Source organism: Chiloscyllium plagiosum, unplaced genomic scaffold (genome assembly GCF_037043375.1).
Source record: "Chiloscyllium plagiosum isolate Xiang-an unplaced genomic scaffold, Cpla_swu_hap1 HiC_scaffold_31, whole genome shotgun sequence".
Lineage (NCBI taxonomy): Eukaryota > Metazoa > Chordata > Chondrichthyes > Orectolobiformes > Hemiscylliidae > Chiloscyllium > Chiloscyllium plagiosum.
This window is the reverse complement of record NW_028270169.1, coordinates 52,115,471-52,135,385: the sequence shown is the minus strand read 5'-3', so window position 1 is coordinate 52,135,385 and position 19,915 is coordinate 52,115,471. Positions and strand designations below refer to the sequence as shown.

Sequence of the window (19,915 nt, the reverse complement as noted above, 5' to 3'; positions counted from 1 at the left end):
GCCAATTTACACAATAATATGAAGAATCTTTGATGATATTTCTGGTGATCTTTATAATGGTGAATCACATTTTGATATTATGAATAAGAATTGTGCCACCCAATAAAATAATAGAACAGACTTTGATTTGCTGAATAGCCTATTCCTGTTTTATATCATTAACAGTCTCTTATTATCCTGAATCCCCTTTGTTGATTCCACTGTCATGGAAGAATTTTGTTTTGTAATGATCGACACCTCATACATTACTCCTTTCCTAAATAGATCACCCAGTGAATCACCACCACGGAAGTCACACAAAGGACGGAGTTGCTGCAGCTCTCGTAGCATCTCTGCATCTTCAGTACACAGTTCCTCCAAATCTCTGAGCAGGTTAGTGTATTTCATTCTGCTGCAATGCTGAATTGTTCAGGTGCAGTCTGTTTCCTCATTTTTCCGCACTATCCATTCCTTATTCATAGGTGGATATAACAAAACATTGTAAACAAATTTTTAAAACCAAAAGTTTGTCAAGATAGTATTTAAAACAATCATTTGTCTAGCCGCAGACTGCCTATAATAGCTTCCTGATCTTTAGCTCACTCAAAGGAAATTGCTGTCCAGTCCATTATTTATTGCCTATCCCCAACTAGCCTGAAGAAGGAATTGGTAAGCCATCTACTTGAATCCCTTCCTTTTTTTTAGGTTACAGGGACACACACAATGCTGTTAGGAAGGGAGTTCACATGACTTTAACTTTTGGCAAGACTATTCCACTATAACGTCCTGTGTCTATATTTAGAATAGGAATTTCCCCATAAATATTTTGTATAGGATTTGCATTCTATTGCGACACATCCTCCTTTACATCTCCTAAACCTTCATTAACAAATAGGTCAGAGCTAGTGTCCTACCCCCTGAGCCAGGAAGTCAGGGTTCAAGTCCCATTAGTTCAAGCTCCAGAGATGTGCAATAACATCACTGAACACGCTGATGAGCAAGTATCAGCCAATTTTCCTCCCATCTCTACCTCCAAAATTGCTACAGTGTTTGTTATTTATTATATGATATCTTGGTGTTGTATAAAATTACTTCAAAACAGACATTACATTGTGCCAGCATGCACTTGTCCAAGTCTATCTATTGTAAGTGAATAATGACATTATAATATTGCGGTATTTTGTAACAATAACAATAAAAAGTATAGATTTCAAAATAGGACTGAATTCTGAGGACTCAAATGTAGGTGTGCATCTTGGTTCAATTATTCGAGAGAAAGTGAGGACTGCACATGCTGGAGATCAGAGCTGAAAATGTGTTGCTGGAAAAGCGCAGCAGGTCAGGCAGCATCCAAGGAACAGGAGAATCAACGTTTCGGGCATAAGTCTGAAGAAGGGCTTATGCCTGAAACGTCGATTCTCCTGTTCCTTGGATGCTGCCTGACCTGCTGCGCTTTTCCAGCAACACATTTTCAGCTTGGTTCAATTATTACCCCTTATCTGACCTTGCTTCATCTGAAGACTGCAGTTGGAGTTGATCCGTGTGTGCAATACTATATTAAACTGCCTTGCTGAAACTCTCATCTCCTGTAAATGTCACACTTTCTTCAATTCCTGTAATTTTGTTGTTAATGCAAGTGTTGATATAATAGGGGATATCCTCCTTGTATTGTGTCCTATACCATGGGAAATATGTTCACTTTTAATTAACAAAAAGGTTTGTTGGAACAACATACAGTGGGCTTAATTTCATCAAGCAAAGGAAAAGTATCAAAGAACACTGAAAGGCAGGAAGTGCCAGGGAACCCAAGTTCAAAATCTTAAAATTAGAAGCATATTATGGTTGGTGTCTGAGGCTGAGGTTGTATTTTCTTCTGTTCAGGTTGTACCTTCACTGCATCAAACTTTAAGCACAGAACCAGAACCTTACTTTCCATTCCAATGCAACAGTTTGGGTGAATGGAATAAAGGGATTAGTAAAAGGAATATTAAGGGGATTAGTAAGAGAATCAAGGTTATGGGGAGAAGGCAGAAGAATAGGGTTGAGAAACATTTCAATTATAATTGAATGGCAAATCAGACTCAATGGGCTGAATGGCCTAATTCTGTTCCAATATCTAATGGTCTTAAAAACTAATTTAGAAAAAAAAAAGACCAAAAGCAAAATAATGCAAATATACTCAAATTATATTAGTCTGGATTTGCAGAATTTGAAACAGTGAACTGTTAACATTCCCCATCATTATCCCTCTGAATATGATCACAAGTCCATGATTTAAGCAAGCGAAGATTAATTTGGATATCCTGAAGTTTCAGTCTGCCATTCAATGTTCTGCCAGGGGCTGCATTGTGCACTCCTCATTATCCAATCCCTCAGCATAATCACCAAGAGCTGGCAATCATGAAGGCCATTGATTTGGTGAGAATTTCTCCCTTTCCACTCTCATATTTTACCAATACAAGTCCTATAAAGCTGTAATCTTTGTTCAGTAAGATGTAATTGGATGTTTCATGACAAAGTGAATACTAACCACTGCTAAACTGGGGAGGCAGTGGCTGAGAGGTATAATCTAGAAACTCAGCTGACTTTTTGGGTACGCAGGTTAGAATCCTGCCACGGCAGATGCTGGAATTTGAATTCATTAAAAAATCTGGACTTAAGAATTCATTGAAACCATCTACATGAAACCATTATCAATTATCAGAAAAACGCACATAGCTCACTAATATAAGAAGGAAATCTCCCATCCTTACCTACTTTAGATTCCAGACCCACAACAATGACTCTCATCTGCCCTCTGAAATGGCCCAGCAAGCCACTCAGTTGTGATCAATGGCTATGAAGTCTCAACAAAGAAATGAAGCCAGTCACACCAGTGGACATCCGCCTAGGCACCAGAAAAGACCACAGCAGAAACAGCCCTGTTGACCTTGCAAGGTCCTCCTTCATAACATCTGGGGACTAGTGCTCACACAGGGGGAGTTGTCTCACAGAGTAATCCCTAAAGTTGTCCAGGAATGTCCTGTACACAAAAGGTAGGACAAATCCAACCCAGCCAGTTACCGCCCCATTGGTCTACTCTTGATCATCAGTAGAGTGACGGAAGGAGTCATTAACAGTGCTATCAAGCAGCACCTGCTCAGTAATGTCCTGCTCAGTGATGCCCAGTTTGGGTTCCGCCAGGGTCACTCAGCTCCTGATGTTATGACGGTGGTTCAGCTATGGACAAAAGACAGAATTCTCGAGGTGAGATGAGAGTGACAGCCCTTGACAGCAAGGCTGCATTCAACCGTGTGCTATGAAGGTGCCCGAGCAAACTGGAAGATCTATCACGTTCCCAGTTACCTTCTCCCCAGCCCCACCCCCCTCCCATTTATCTCGCAGCTCCCTTGGCCCACAAACCTCATTCCTAATGAAGGGCTAATGCCCGAAACGTCGATTCTCCTACTCCTCGGATGCTGCCTGACCAGCTGTGCTTTTCCAGTGCCACACTCTTCGACTAGCAAAACTGGAGTCAGTGGGAACTGGGAACAACCTCTCTGATTGTTAGCACCATACCTCACACATATGAAGATGTTGGAGGTCAGTTATCTCAGCTCCAGGACATCTCTGCAGGCATTCCTCAGGGTAGTGCCCTCAGCCCAGCCATCTTCAGCTGCTTCATCAATGACCTTCCCTCCATCCTAAGGTCAGAAGTGAGGATGTTTGCCAATGATTGCACAATGTTCAGCACCATTTGCAACTTCTCAGATACTGAAGCAGTCCATGTTCAAATGCAAAAAGATATGGAGAATATTCAGGTTTGAGCTGACAAGTGACAAGTAAGAGTCACACCACACAAATGCCAGGCTATGACCATCACCAAAAAGAGCCAATCTAACCACTGCCCCTTGACATTCAAAGGTGTTACCATCATTGAATCCCAAACTATCAACATCCTTGGGCTGCCATTGACCAGAAACATGATGACTCTCCACAAAACATAGTGGCTACAAGAGCCGGTCAGAAGCTGGGAATACTTCTGCGAGTTACTCACCCCCTGACACCCCAAAAACTATCCACCATCTACAAGGCACAAGTCAGGTGTGTGATGGAATACTCCCCACTTCCCCGGATGGGTGGCGCTCCAACAATATTCAAGAAGCCTCTCACAATCCAGGTCAAAACAACCCGCTTGATTGGCACCACATCGACAAGCATTTCATCTCTTCCACCACTGATGCTCAGACGCAGCAGTGTGGAAAACCAAGATGCAATGCAAAAATTCACCAAAGATCCTTAGCACCTTCTAAATTCATGATCACTTTCATCTAGAAGAACAAGTGCAGCAGATACATGGGAACACCACCACATACAAGTTCCTCTCTCAACGCTCATCATTCTGATGTGGAAACCTATGACCATTCCTTCACTGTCACTGGGTCAAAATCCTGGAATTCCCTCCCTAAGGGCAATATGTGTTAACCTTCAGTATATGGACTGCAGCAGTTCAAGAAGGCAGCTCACAGCCACCTTCTCAAGGGAAACTAGGGATGACATTAAATGCTGGCCCAGCCAGTGACACCCACATCCCTCAAGAAAATGTTTAAAAATGAATTAGCCCTGAGAAGTAGAATGTTGTTAAGGTAGTTGGTTAGCTCGCCAAGCTGCTGGGTTATCGTGCAGACATTTCATAGGTAACAGCATCAGTGCAACTTATCACAAAGCATTGTTTTTCTGTCCCACTTGGTTTTTATATTGGTCCAGTTGTTGTGGAGAGTGTCACTTCCTAGTCTTCTCTGCAGCAGTTTGTAGACCAGGTCTATCTCTATGTATCTGTTAATGGCCTTTTTGGTTGAAGACCAGGCTTCCAGGAACTCTCTTGCATGTCTCGGGTTAGCCTGTCTTAGGATAGTAACTGTGTCATAGTTGAATTGATGGCCCCCTTGGTCTCTGTGTACGGAGATGAGGAAGAGTGGATCGTGTCATTTAGTAGCTAGTTGCTATTCTGTTTGTCCAATGTAGTGCTTGTTCCAGTTGTTGCAAAGGATTTTGTATACCACATTGGTCCTGTGTACTGTGGTATGGGATTCTTAGTCCTGATAAGTAGCAGGTGTTGTGTGGCTGTTGGTTGGCGTGCCACCATAATACCCAGTCTTGTAACAGATGTGTTCTTCACATAGGGTAGGGTGGTCAGTGTGTTGATTGGGTCAGTGTCTGTCATCGGCAGACAAAGCTGATGGGGTATTCGTTAGATTAGATTAGATTAGATTACTTACAGTGTGGAAACAGGCCCTTCGGCCCAACAAGTCCACACCGCCCCACCGAAGCGCCACCCACCCATACCCCTACATTTACCCCTTACGTAACACTACGGGCAATTTAGCATGGCCAATTCACCTGACCTGCACATCTTTGGACTGTGGGAGGAAACCGGAGCACCCGGAGGAAACCCACGCAGACACGGGGAGAACGTGCAAACTCCACACAGTCAGTCGCCTGAGGCGGGAATTGAACCCGGATCTCAGGCGCTGCGAGGCAGCAGTGCTAACCACTGTGCCACCGTGCCGCCCACAAAGACTTTGTGTAAGTGTTCTTCTTAGTCTTTGCGCAGTTCTGGTGTGTTGCAGTGTGTCACTGCTCCTTTGAATAGTGTCCTGACACAGGTCCATTTGTGGATGTTGGTGTGGTTGCTATAGTAATTGAGGATCTGGTCCGTGTGAGTGGGTTTCCTGTATTCTTTGGTTGTAAATCCTCCATTGGTCACCTGTTCCACCATAGCACCTAGGAATGGGAGTTGGTTGTTGTTCTCTTCCTCCCTGGTAAACCTGATAGTAGTGAGTATATTGTTGATGAGGTGGTGTGTTTCTTTCGGTGTTTCTTTCAATCTAGTACATTTGGTGATAACGAATGTGTCACCCACGTATCATATCCATAGTTTTTATTGGATCAGGGAAGGGCTGTGTTTTCAAGTCTGTGCATGACTGCTTCAGCTATTAATCCTGAGATGGGAGAGCCCATTGGTGTGCCATTGACTTGTTGGTATATCTGGCCGTTGAAGACAAAGTGGGTGGCCATCAACAGACACATAGAAATAGACCTGGTGTACAAACCGCTGCAGAGAAGACCTGGAAGTGACACTCACCACAACAGACCGGACCCATGTAAAAACCAAACGGGACAGAACAACAGCACTTCCTGGAAATCGCAGTGATGATGTTACCCAGTATAGTAATGAAACATCTGCAGATAATCCAGCAACTCAGTGAGTTCAGCAACTACCTCATCCACAACCCAAGCTACAGATCTTCATGAACACTTTAAAGAATGTTGTTAAATTTCTCCATTATGATTAATTCCTAGAATTTGTAAGCAATTTTTTTATGGGTTAACCTTTGATGAATCTCTATTTAACTGGCAGAATCTTGTTGGGGCCTCTTGAATGAATAAAAATAAATTCCAGTCTTTTGTCCAATAGCAAAACACACCACCTCATCAACAGTACACTTACCACTATGAGGTTTATCAGGGAGGAAAAGAACAACAACCAACTCCCATTCCTAGATGTCCAACAGCAAAATAATTTTGCTGTAACTTTCAGGTGGTGGATCTGTTAGGTTTTCCTATGTATGTGCTGCCTATCTTCTTTTACATAGTAGAAGGTTTGGAAGGTACAATTGAGGAATCTTGGTGAGTTACTGCAGTGCACCTTATGTATGATGTGCACTGCTGTCACTGTGCGTCAGTGTTGAAGGAAGTAAATGTTCAGGAAGGTGGTTGGAACATTGATCAAGTAGTGCTTTGTTATTGTTAAGTGTCTTGAATGTTGTTTGGAGCAGTGCTCCTCCTGGCAATTGTGGAGTATTCCATCAATGTGATGGAAGATTTGAACCTTGTAGATGGTGGGCGGGCTTTAAGGAGTCAGGAGATGAACTCATTGCTGCAGAATTCTCAGTGGCTGACCTGTTGCTGTCACTATCTCTAAGTCAAATAGACCTTATTTGTGTCAGCTTGTGGGGCAAGAATTTTTAGCCGAACCCCATTGGTAGAATTTGGATGGGCTCCTATCTTACACCCAATTTGACCTTCAGTTCAAGTCAGGGAAGCATAAAGACTAAGGCAAGAAGACTTGAAAATAGAACATAGAACAGTACAGCACAGTACAGGCCCTTTGGCCCTCGATGTTGTGACAGCCTTTTATCCTACTCTAAGATCAGACTAACCTACATACTCTTCATTGTACTCCCTTCCATGTGCCTATCCAAGAGTTGCTTAAATATCCCTAATGTCTCTGACTCTATTACCACTGCCGGCAGTGCATTCCATGCACCCACCACTCCCTGGGTAAAGTACCTATCTCTGACATTTCCCCGAAACCTTCCTCCAATTACCTTAAAATTGTGCCCCATCGTGATAGACATTTCTGCCTTGGGATGAAAGTCTCTGGCTATCCACTCTATCTCTGCTTTTCAACATCTTGAATACTCTATCCAGTCACCTCTCATCCTTCATCTCTTCAACAAGAAAAGCTCTAGCTCCCTCAAACTTTCTTCATAAGACATGTCCTCCAGTCCAAGCAGCATCCTGGTAAATCTCCTCTGCACCCTCTCTGAAGCTTCCATATCTTTCCTATAATGAGGCAACCAGAACTGAACACGATATTCCAAGTATGGTCTAACCAGGACTCTGCAGAACTGTAGCATAACCTCGCAGCTCTTAAACTAAATCCCCCAGCTGATGAAAGCCAACACACTATATGCCTTCTTAACAACCCTATCAACCTGGCAAAGTGGCAACTTTGAGGGATCTATGAATGTGGCCTCAAGATCCCACTGTTCCTCCAACTGCCAAGAATCCTGCCTTTAACCCTGTGTTCTGCATTCAAATTCGACCTTCCAAAGTGAATGACTTCACATTTTTCCAGGTTGAACGCCATCTGCCACTTCTCAGTCCAGTTCTGCATCCTGTCAATGTCTCGATGCAACTTCCAACAGCCCTCCACACTATCCACAACTCCAGCAACCTTTCTAACCCACCCTTCCACTTCCTCCTCCAAGTCATTTATAAAAATCACAAAGAGCAGAGGTCCCAGAACAGACCCCTGCAAAACACCACTGGTCACCGAGCTCCACTGGTCATCTACCACCCACCGAGCTCCACTGGTCATCTACCACCCACCGCTGTTTTCTATGGGCCAGCCAATTCTGTATCCAGACAGCCAAGCTTCCCTGTATCCCATACCTCCTTACTTTCTGAATGAGCCTACCATGGGGAACCTTAGCAAACGCCTGGCTAAAATCCATGTATACCACATCCACTTCATCAATGTGTTTTGTCACATCCTCAAAGAATTCAATAAATCTTGTGATACATGACTTTCCCCTCATAAAGCTATGTTGACTATCTCTAATCAAACTATTGTTTTCCAAGTAATCATAAACCCTGTCTCAGAATCTTCTCCAATAATTTGTCCAACACTGGCGTAAGACTGACTGGTCTGTAATTCCCGGATTATCCCTATTCTCTTTCTTGAACAAGAGAATAATATTTGTTAACCTCCAATCATCTAACACTACTGCAGGGGACAGTGAGGATGCAAAGGTCATTGCCAAAGGCACAGCAATCTCTTCCCTCGCTTCCTCTAATAAGCTAGAGTATATCCTGTCTGAGATGAAAATGTGTTGCTGGAAAAGTGCAGCAGGTCAGGCAACATCCAAGGAGCAGGAGAATCGACGTTTCGGGCATAAGCCCTTCTTCAAGAATGAGGAAAGTGTGTCCAGCAGGCTAAAGATAAAAGGTAGGGAGGAGGGACTTGGAGGAAGGGCGTTGGAATTGTGATAGGTGGAGGGAGCTCAAGGTGAGGGTGATAGGCCGGAATGGGGTGGGGGCGGAGAGGTCAGGAAGAAGATTGCAGGTTAAGAAGGCAGTGCTGAGTTCGAGGGATTTGACTGAGACAAGGTGGGGGGAGGGGAAATGGGGAAACTGGAGAAATCTGAGTTCATCCCTTGTGGTTGGAGGGTTCCCAGGCAGAAGATGAGGCGCTCTTCCTCCAACCGTCGTGTTGCCATGGTCTGGCGATGGAGGAGTCCAAGGACCTGCATGTCCTTGGTGGAGTGGGAGGGGGAGTTAAAGTGTTGGGCTACGGGGTGGTTGGGATGGTTGGTCCGGGTGTCCCAGAGGTGTTCTCTGAAACGTTCCGCAAGTATATCCTGTCTGATCCAGGGGATATATCTATCCTTATGTTTTTGAATTTTTCAGCACATCCTCCTTCCCATCATCAATCTGTTCTAATGTATCTGTCCTCAGAAACGTGAAGGTCCCACTCAGCAGTCAGTACTGAAGCAAACTACTCATTAAGGATCTTCTCTACCTCATGCGACTCCAGGCACAAGTTCCCTCCACCATCCCTGATTGGCTCTACCCTCACTCTGGCCATCCTCTTATTCCTCACATATGTGTAGAATGTCTTAGAGTTTTCCTTAATCCCGCTCACTAAAGCTTTTTCATGCCCCTTTCTAGCTCTCCTAAGTCCACTCATCAGTTCATTCCTGGCTACCTTGTAACCCTCTAGAGCCCTGTCTGATCTTTGCCTCTTCAACCTTAAGTAATCTTCCTTCTTCCTCTTGACTTGATGTTCCACCGTCTTTCCAAGGGGTTCAGGTTCAGCTCACCCCCAAAGAAAATTAATTGTCTGTAATGACATTCATGGTTTCTTCAGTTCTGCTCTCTATGGCTCAAATGGTTTCACATAAAGAAGATAATTGATGCCATTTTGAAACTGCAATTTAAACAGCCCAGTGGTGAGACACTGCAAAAAAAATCACTGAAAATCCCAAGTCGACGTGAATTGAATTCATTGACTAAAGTGGTCACGGTTGATTTGCTGGAAGCGGACCTGTTGGTCCCACCTAACCAAAGTCACTGATTATTTTTTTCTGATTTTCCCAGCTGCCACAGCCCACCGTCTGAGCGCAGAACATCATACAACAAGAACAAGCAGAGTGCTGTGCCCAGGCAGAGCCCCAGGAACGATACTAATGGGCGGAAGCTATGTTGTGCTCGATCCAGTCCCAATCAATCCCCGCTGCGAGCCCGGCACAACAGATCAGTGACTCCCAGGCAGAACGGGCACAAGGGAGCTTCGTGGAATGGCAGGCACAGTCCAAGGCACAGGCATCCTCCAGACAGATCACAGGATGTACGTAATCTTTTCCTTCCCTTCTCTGCTTTATCTCTCCCTCTTTCTTTTGCTTTCTCTCTCTCTCTTTTTCTTGGTCTCTCTGGGAGCTGTGAAGTCAGTTTCTGCTCAGAATCTTGTGTGTGCTCTCCATTGTCCACCATTGTTTTCGATTTCTCATTTCCATCTGAGCTGCATTGTGCAATCATTAAATACCAATAATTACTTGTAGCAATAAAGCACTCGAGAACCCAAATTCCAAAAGGCTGTAATTTCGCAGAGAATGTGTAGAGCTCCCTTCACTCCCTACAAATAGCATTCACTATTCTGGAAAGTGTAGACTGAACTGGAGATGAATTCAACGGAGTATAATTTGAAGACTCTTATAAAGTAGAGATATAGAGAGAGCTAAAGTGAATTCTAAAGTAGACCTAGTCAGAAAAATTCGATTTTTTTACTAAACATGAGAAGTGACATTTTGCATCTTTTGGCATTTGTGAAATAAGTAATTCGGGATTGTTCTTCGGGAGGGAAGGTTAAGGGGAAAATCAATAGTGATCTTCAAAATTCTGAAGGGTTTTGATGGAGTAAATGAGAAAGGATTCTTTCCACTGACAAAGCACAAGTACCAGGGGAGAGACTAGGATAAGAAACAATCCACAGCAGGAATTGTTATTCTCTGGAGTGTGCGCTCAATAGGGGTTTGGAAGTAGGTTAAAAAAAAGTGCAAAACGAGATTTCGATAAATGCTCTTGCAGTCTTGAAAATGAAAAAAAACTTTGTAGGCTGAGGGTAAAGCATAACAGCAGTGGAACGTATTAGATAGTTCTTCCAAAATGTCATCTGGGTAAAATGATGGTCTAAATGGCCTCCTCTATCATTCTATGGAGCAGACATTTTTTGTCATGAGCTGCCAACTGGTTTTGCAACAGCGGCTCAACAGAGAGCATTCTGTCCTCGCACCCTAATAAACAACAGTCTTCTCTGGGGAAATGCAGAAGTCTGGCTTGGCAGCCTTTCCCAATAACATTACATCTACACTAATGCATTATGCAACACCTATTTGCCTCATTTCAGTGCAAGGGAGGAAAGGGTCACATGGTCTAGTGCTTCATGTAATCCATCGTTCATTTACTGTGAAGCAAAATACAAGAGAAACCATCTGAAGGCACATGATAGTGAATGAAGGGAGTATCCAGGGGCTACAGCCAGTCAGATAGAAATCACTAATTTTATTGGTAATTCCTCATCTGCCACCATTTTCAATGTACTGATGTATGCCTAAAAAAAAAGTTGTGAAATGGTATTCTGTACCAAATGTATTTCAATAACTGGAACGGCAGACAGATATATTATTTCCCTGGGTACATGACAGATAATACTTTATTTGATGGAACATGAGGTGGTATTTAAAATGCTCATGGCATAAGATATGGATCATTCCCCTGATGCTACTGGTGTTTGAGACGTATACAGACCTCAGTTGTCATCAAAAAGTGGGACCTTGGAAAAGCACTGCAGGTCAGGCAGCATCCGAGGAGCAAGAGAGTCGACGTTTTGGGCAGAAGCCCTTCATCAGGAATGTGGGGGCATGGGAAAAAGGGGACTGAGAGATAAATAGGAGGGGGGTGGAGCTGGGGGAAGGTAGCTTGGAAGACTACAGGTGGATCAGTTAGGGGGTGATGGTGATAAGTCGAAGTGGAGGATGGAGCGGATAGGTGGGAAGGAAGATGGACATGTGGGATAGTTCAAGAGGGCAGTGCAGAGTTGGGTGGTTGGATCTAAGATGAGGTGGGGTCAGGGGAGCTGATGAAACTGGTGAAATTGATGTTGATGCCTTCCACCCTGACCTCAGATTCACCTGGACCATCTCAGACACCTCCCTCCCCTTCCTGGACCTCTCCATCTCCATTTCCAGCGACCAACTCAATACATATATCTACTCCAAACCCACTGACTCCCACAGCTATCTGGACTATACCTCCTCCCAAACCCCTCCTGTAAAACGCTATCCCTTACTCCCAATTCCTCCGCCTCCACCATATCTGCTCCCAAGAGGAGCAATGCCACCCCAGAACACCTCAGATGGCCTCCTACTTCAAGGGCCGCAATTTCCCCTTCCACGTGGTCAACAATCCCTCCAGCATCTCCTCCACTTCCCGCACTTCCGCCCTTGAACCCCACTCCTCCAACCACAACAAGAATAGGCACCCCTCAGGTCCTCATCTTCAACCACCAATCTCCGGGTACAACGAATCATCTTCTGCCATTTCTGCCACCTACAAACAGACCCCACTACCAGGGATATATTTCCCTCCCAACCCCTATCTGCATTTCGCAGAGACCATTCCCTCCTTGACTCCTTCGTTAGGTCCACACCCCCCACCAACCCACGCTCCACTTCCAGCACCTTCCCTTGCCACTGCAATAGGTTTAAAACCTGCACCCACACCCCCCCCCTCACCTCCATCCAAGGCCCCAAAGGATCTTTCCACATCTGTCAGAGATTTTCCTGCACATGCAAGCACCTCAAGTCTTGTACCCATTGCACTTGATGTGGTCTCTTCTATATTGGGGAGACAGGATGCCAACTCACGGAACATTTCAGAAAACATCTCTGGGACACATGCACCAAACAACCCCACCACCCTGTGGTTGACCATGTCAACTCCCTCTCCCACTCTGCCAAGGACATATAAGTCCTGAGCCTCCTCCACCACCCAATCCAACTCATCTGACGCCTGGAGGAAGAACGCCTCATCTTCTGCCTTGGGGCCCTCCAGTCAGCATCAACATTGATTTCACCAGTTTCCTCATCTCCCCTCCCCCCACCTTATCTCAGATACAACCCTCCGCCCTTTTGAGATGTCCTACCTGTCCATCTTCCTTCCCACCTATCCACTCCGCTCTCCTTTCAGACCTTTCAGTCATAGTGGGCGGCACGGTGGCACAGTGGTTAGCACTGCTGCCTCACAGCGCCGGAGACCCGGGTTCAATTCCCGCCTCAGGCGACTGACTGTGTGGAGTTTGCACGTTCTCCCCGTGTCTGCGTGGGTTTCCTCCGGGTGCTCCGGTTTCCTCCCACAGTCCAAAGATGTACAGGTCAGGTGAATTGGCCATGCTAAATTGCCCGTAGTGTTAGGTAAGGGGTAAATGTAGGGGTATGGGTGGGTTGCACTTCGGCGGGGCGGTGTGGACTTGTTGGGCCGAAGGGCCTGTTTCCACACTGTAAGTAATCTAATCTAATCTAATCTAACCTATCACCACCACCACCTGCATCTAACTATCACCTTTCTGACTGCCTACCCCCCCTCCTATTTATCTCTCAGCCCCCTTCTGCCCCACATTTCTGATGAAGGGCTTACGCCTGAAACATTGACTCTCCTGCTCCTCTGATGCTGCCTGACCTGCAGTGCTTTTCCAGCAACACGCTCTCGACTCTGATCTCCAGCATCTGCAGTCCTTACTTTCTCCTTATACAGGCCTCACCAGAATGCTTTATCAAGGAGCTCTATTCAGTTTGTTCTTTATTGCATAGGTGTCTGAGTAAGGATGGTCATTCTGCAGCCCAGTAATTTGATAATTAACTGAGATATTAGGATCTAGTAGTGTTGCATGACTATTGCAATTTGTCAGTGAATCAACATGCCAGTGTTTTGTATTCCAATACACCAGTGTACCAACATGCCCGTATTCCAATGGTAGACTCTTCAGTTTGCAGTTTCTCCTCTTCCGTTTTGAAAGAAATCTCGTTCAATAAATTTCTGCAAGCACTTGGTAAGAGTATTGGACAAATCACACCCCCCCAAAAGTGATGTTGATCAAGGTCAATAAGCAATTCACTCCCAACCAGGTGTTTTCCAACGTAAAGTTGTAAAAAGCCTCTTTTATATTTTTTCATCAGTACCAAAAAACCACCTGAGCAAATATATGTGGATAGTCATTGATTGAAACAATTCGAACATACATTACATAACCGCAGAGACTGGTAGATAGGAACATAGAAACTGCAAAGATCGTGTAATAATTAAAACCAATAATGCCCTAGTTGGTCTGCTGATGCCTCAACAAGTTGGAAAGGTGCTTATGGAAAATAAATCTTAATTCCATTTCTAGTTTTTTTTTAAATTTTGTTAAGTATGGCAGTCAGTACCCATTGGTTGATCTATCCAACCAATCCTCAATACAGTAGCAGAGAAGTGATACAACCAACTGTCCTGCCTCACCCTCTCAGTAGAGGCTATGCTGAGGAGTTCCCAGAACAGTCTGGTACTGCTTATCAGACAGTTGTCACTCAAGTGCAGGTCAAAGGCTGAGAATTCTGGACCAAGTAACTCACGTCCTCATTCCCAAAAACTTGCCCATCATCTACAGGTTGCCAAACCTTTGCATCATTTCGGGTAAAACAGCTCACTTTGATTGGCACCCATCCACTGCTCAAATATTCAGTGGCAACAGTGTACATCATATACAGGAAAGGCTGCACTAAGTCACCAAGCCTTCTTTGATGGCATCTTCCAGATTTGTGATCTCTCTTACCCAGCTGGAAAAGTGCAACAGATACAAGGAAACACTACTACCTGCAAGTTTTCCTCAAAGCCACACCATCTTGACTTGGAACTATATCACCGTCCTTTCACTATTGCTGGATTTAAATTCTGGACCACACAAAATAGCAGCAGGAGTAGGCCATTCAGCCCCTTCAACCTGTTTGCTGTGCCATTCATATATCTCTTGATGTCCATCTTAAATGAACTTAAAAACTGCTCTTTCATGGTTATCTGGGGCAAAGAATTCCAAAGGTTCACCACTCTCTGAGTTAAATAGTTTCTCCTCATTTCAGTCCTAAATAGCTTTCCCCTTATGTTGAGAATGTGTTCCTTGGTTCTAGGTTAGCCCTCCCACCCAACCAGGTGAAATATCCTTTCTGTATCCAATCTCTCTAGCTCCTTCAGAATTAAGAAGATGTTTCAATTAGATTACCTCCCGTTCTTCTGAACTCCAGGGAATTTCTCCTCATAGGACAGTCCCATCATCCCAGTCTGGTAAACCATTTCTGCATTCCCTGTCTGGCAAGCGTATCCTTCCTTAGATAAGAAGATTAAAACTGAACTCAATATCCCAAGTGCTGTCTTAACAAGGATCTTTTTTTAAATTCATTCATGGGATGTGAGGATCACTGGCTGGGCCAGCATTTATTGCCTATCCCTAATTGCCCTTTGAATTGAGTAGTTGGGGCCACTTCAAAGGCATTTCAGAGTCAAGCACATGCTGTGGTTCTGGAGTCATGTATATGTCATACCAGGTAAGGATGGCAAATTTCCATCCTGAAAGGACATTAGTGAGCCATTAGTTTTTACAATAATCGCAAGTGGTTATAAAGTCACCATGTGGCCAATAAAACAGAACATTACAGCACAGTACAGGCCCTTTGGCCCTCGGTGGAACCAATCTGAAGCCTATCTATCCTACATTATTCCATTCTCGTCCATATGCCTATCCGATGACCATTTAAATGCCCTTAAAGTTGGCGAGTCTACTACTGTTGCAGGCAGTGTGTACCACGCTCCTATTACTCTCCGACTAAAGAACCTACCTCTGACATCTGTCCTATATCTATCACCCGTCAATTTAAAGCTATGTTCCCTCATGCTAGCCATCTCCATTGGAGGAAAAAGGCTCTCACTGTCCACGCGATTTAACCCTCTGATTATCTTATATAACGATTTGTTCTCTTTTTTAAATTGAATTCACATTAGCCTGTTTCTCTATTACTAGACCACGGAGCAGAAAAGAAGCAAATCATCTTTATTCCTGTAGATTAGATTAGATTACATTAGATTTTTTTTAGATTAGATTAGATTACATTACAGTGTGGAAACAGGCCCTTCGGCCCAACAAGTCCACACCGACCCGCCGAAGCGCAACCCATCCATACCCCTACATTTACCCCTATACCTAACACTACGGGCAATTTAGTATGGCCAATTCACCTAACCTGCACATCTTTTGGACTGTGGGAGGAAACCGGAGCACCCGGAGGAAACACACGCAGAGACGGGGAGAATGTGCAAACTCCACACAGTCAGTCGCCTGAGGTGGGAATTGAACCCAGGTCTCTGGCGCTGTGAGGCAGCAGTGATAACCACTGTGCCACCGTGCCGTCCACAAATTAAATCTTCTTGTGATAAAGACCAGCATACCAGTTACCTTCCAAATTGCTTGCTGTTACCTTTCGATGACTTGTGAACAAGGTCACCCAGGTCGCTTTGGGGGAAATCAGCACTTCTCAATCTCTTAACTATTTAAAGATACTTTGCCACCTCCCTTCCTCCCACCAAAGTGTGTCACCTCTTAATTTTCCACATTAGGTCCATTTGCATATCCTAACCCACTCACTCAACCTGTCCAACCCCAACCCTAGCCTTTTAGTATCCTCCACACATTACAATTTCCCACCTAAGTATATGTCATCTGCAAACTTTGAAACATTACATTTAATCCCCGCATCCAAATCATTGATGTAGATTGCAGGCTAGCTGGGGGCTGATCCTTATGTACCCCACTAGTCACAGCCTGCCAACAGGAGAATCACCCATTTATTCCTATTCTGTCTTCTGTCCTCAATCTATGCCAGTATATTACCCGCAATCCTATGGTAACCTGTATGGGATCTTATCAAGTATTCTGAAAATCAAAATACGCCATATCTACTAGCTCCTCCTTATCTATTCTGTTAATAACATCTTCAAAAATCTCCAGCATGAAAATATAATTGCATAATACAGTTATGCAAGCCTCAAACATTAAGGCTTGAGACTTGCATGAAGAAACAGAACAGACACAATAAACCCAAGAGCCGCTTCATTTCAAATCTTGTCAAAAGCTAAATCCATTTGTCCCTTCTGGGAGTGCTAAATCTGAAAACTCCTCATTCCAGGTTTGCCACTTGCAGTCAGGGGCAGAACCTCACAAGTATATGCTGGGTGTAGAATTAGGGCTCAAGTCTGAACTTTGTTCAACTGATACTTACAAGATTATTAACCACTATATCCACATCCTGAGAGGGAAATCTGAGTCCAGTTCCAAAAATTCCCGTCTCCTGGGTTCTCTTCTTGGATTTTTCTTAGACATCTGATTCAAAAGGTGCCATATCAGTCATAGACGAGGGGGCTGAAGCAATGGAGACAAATCCACTTCAAATACCAACTGATGAGAGACTTTACAAGAGGATTTTTAAAGGATATGATTTGGAATCCGCATGGGATTAAAATGAAACATAAAAGAGATTTGATCGCTTTCCTTTTCCATCAAGTAGAGTGCTAACTGAAATGTATCTATTTATGTTATTCCATGACTCCTTGCAGGTAAGGTAATAGTTATTGATTGTTGTGGGTGATTTGCTTTGAATCAATGTGGCTCAGCCAATTATAGTCTGATTTCTTTTGCTGAAACACACCAATTTCCACCTTTATCCTGCGTAGTGCAGGAAAAATATTCAGTGGGTGTTCAAGGTTTTATAGATTTTACAAAACACGAAGTACAAATATTATTTATAGCTGCTGGTGGCCAGCAGGAAGATCTTCGTCTCATGTGAATGTGGTACTTTCAGTGAGTGTCTGCTGGTATGCCACAAAACTTTCCTATTGGTCTAATTTTCTGGACGATACTGGCCACAGGTCTGAAAAATTAGGGCATGTAACAATTTGACAATGTGTTTTCCTCTCAACATACCTAAAACCTGCTAGCGAACGTGAAATTGAAAATAGCTATTCCTATTTGTCTATTACATCAAGTCAGTTCCTTCATGTGGCAAGCTGAACCCAGCCCAGTCCTTCACCCTGCATGGCCCAGGACTTGCATGCATTACTGTGGGGTCAGTGCAGTTTTAGTTTCTGCTACCCAGTCATTATTATCACAATGTTATTCACCCAAAACCAAACTTGATACAAACAGATTGCTAAGTACCTGTGCAATTACAAAGCAACATAAGATAACTGGGGAAATCATTTACAAATTAACGTACATCAATCAAGCCAATTTACTGCACGGAACCTAGGTAGAAAACATTGGCTTTGTTCAAGTGCATATTAAAATTATTCTTAATTTTATTAAAGATCATTCTCTGTACTGGTCAACACAAATGGATTTCTGGTTCAAACCATTTGGTTTCAAAATAAATCAAATTGAAATTCTTTACAATTGTTTTTAATTTTTAACACAGTTACTATTTGAAAAATTGCATCAAGATAAGCAGGTTAATGATAGTCATTAATCTAATGTTGACCAGTTTAATCTCAGAAACCTCCCTTAGAAACCCAAGAGGTAACTTTTGAAAATGTTAGCACAGTGATCCAACTGGAAATTAATTTTGGGAAGAAGTTCCAATTATAGTATTTGTAAAAAATACATTAAGGTCTCAAATATAGTTATTTTCATAGTTTGCTAACAGTAATTTCAGCTTTACAAATTCACATCATAGAAATAATAAGCATGATAGCAGAGTGACCATAATCACCAGCTCATCCCTAAGTTGGTGATGTGAGTTAATGGGCCACTCACTCTCGCTTGCACAGACATATAGCATGGCTGCTAAAAATACCATCTTCCATCAAGATTCTCCAGTTATTCAATTCACATGGTACTGGCAACATTAAAGCCAATGCTGGCATAGTTCATTACAAATAAAGGTAAAATTGCCATAGTCCCTCAAGACCATAGCGCTGCTCTCTCAGTAGAGAGGGACAACTGGTAGTGGTTTAACTGAAGGCAGGGATGAGGATGAGAAGATGCATGGTGATGTCATCTGGAACAGGAAGTGAACTGCACTGTTGGCATCACACCGCATCGCAAGCTAGCTATCCAGCCAACTGAGTTAATCAACACCCCCCCCCTCCCCTCAATCCCCACCTCGAATTACATGTAGGTATGTATGGAATAAATGGATACAATTGACATCTAAAAACTTTACTGAAGAAGAGAAGGGCCATTAACATTACATTCAGCAGATAAACATGGATGGAAGTAGAAGTAACTTTAAAAAAAGCTTGTCAATTTCCAGTTTAAATAGAATCACTATCCTCTGGTCCGTGGCACAAGTTTCAAATGGTAATATCACAATGTACATAAGTAACAAAGCAATGTAACTTTGAAGAGCAATGATGATAACAAACATAGACCCCTAAATGACTTGTGTAGTTAGTAATAAGTGACCATGAGGCAGTTAGATTGTTGCTGAAAATAAACCAATAGGTTCAGTCACATTCTTTAAAGGAAGGAAACCTGCCATCTTTACCAAATCATTTCTAAATCTGACATTAGTCCCACACACCACCTCAGGTGTTCTTAACTATACTCTGGAATATTCTTAACTGGCCTAGCAAGCCATCATCTCAACACCTCAACAGGAAGGTCCCCCATATTCTTCTTACACAAACTAAGGGTGAGCTATAAATGACATCCTTGGCTATGGCACCCACATCCCAGAAATATTTGTTAAGCTAATATTGAAGATGCCAATCCTGTCCCAGTTTTTCACAAGGTGAGGATTGATAACAATTCTGAACTACTAATGTGTGTTTCTGTAACATCATAGACCTAACTGAATCCCTTTATTTAATAGCCTCCCCAGACTTCTCTTGCAGTTTTTACAAGTGTGACGGCTATTAACCCTTTGAGTACTGCACATTTTCTTTTGGAAAGCCAAAACAAATTCAACAAGCATCATTTTGATGTTAACACGTGGTATTTATAATTAAAAGCATAGGAAACCCTCTAACA

The 19,915-nt window shown here is 43.4% G+C and overlaps 1 protein-coding gene across 8 annotated transcripts in view; it reads left to right on the top strand.

Annotated features, from left to right (window-relative positions):
- The window catches only part of srrm3 (serine/arginine repetitive matrix 3), a 795,287-nt gene that overhangs the window by 731,651 nt on the left and 43,721 nt on the right, over nucleotides 1-19,915 (top strand). For all 8 annotated transcript variants that reach the window (XM_087977541.1, XM_043718787.2, XM_087977540.1 and 5 more), the window contains 2 exons: nucleotides 265-372; nucleotides 9,907-10,156. In XM_087977541.1, the coding sequence (XP_087833667.1) occupies nucleotides 265-372; nucleotides 9,907-10,156 (358 nt within the window). The remainder of the gene's footprint in view (nucleotides 1-264; nucleotides 373-9,906; nucleotides 10,157-19,915) is intronic.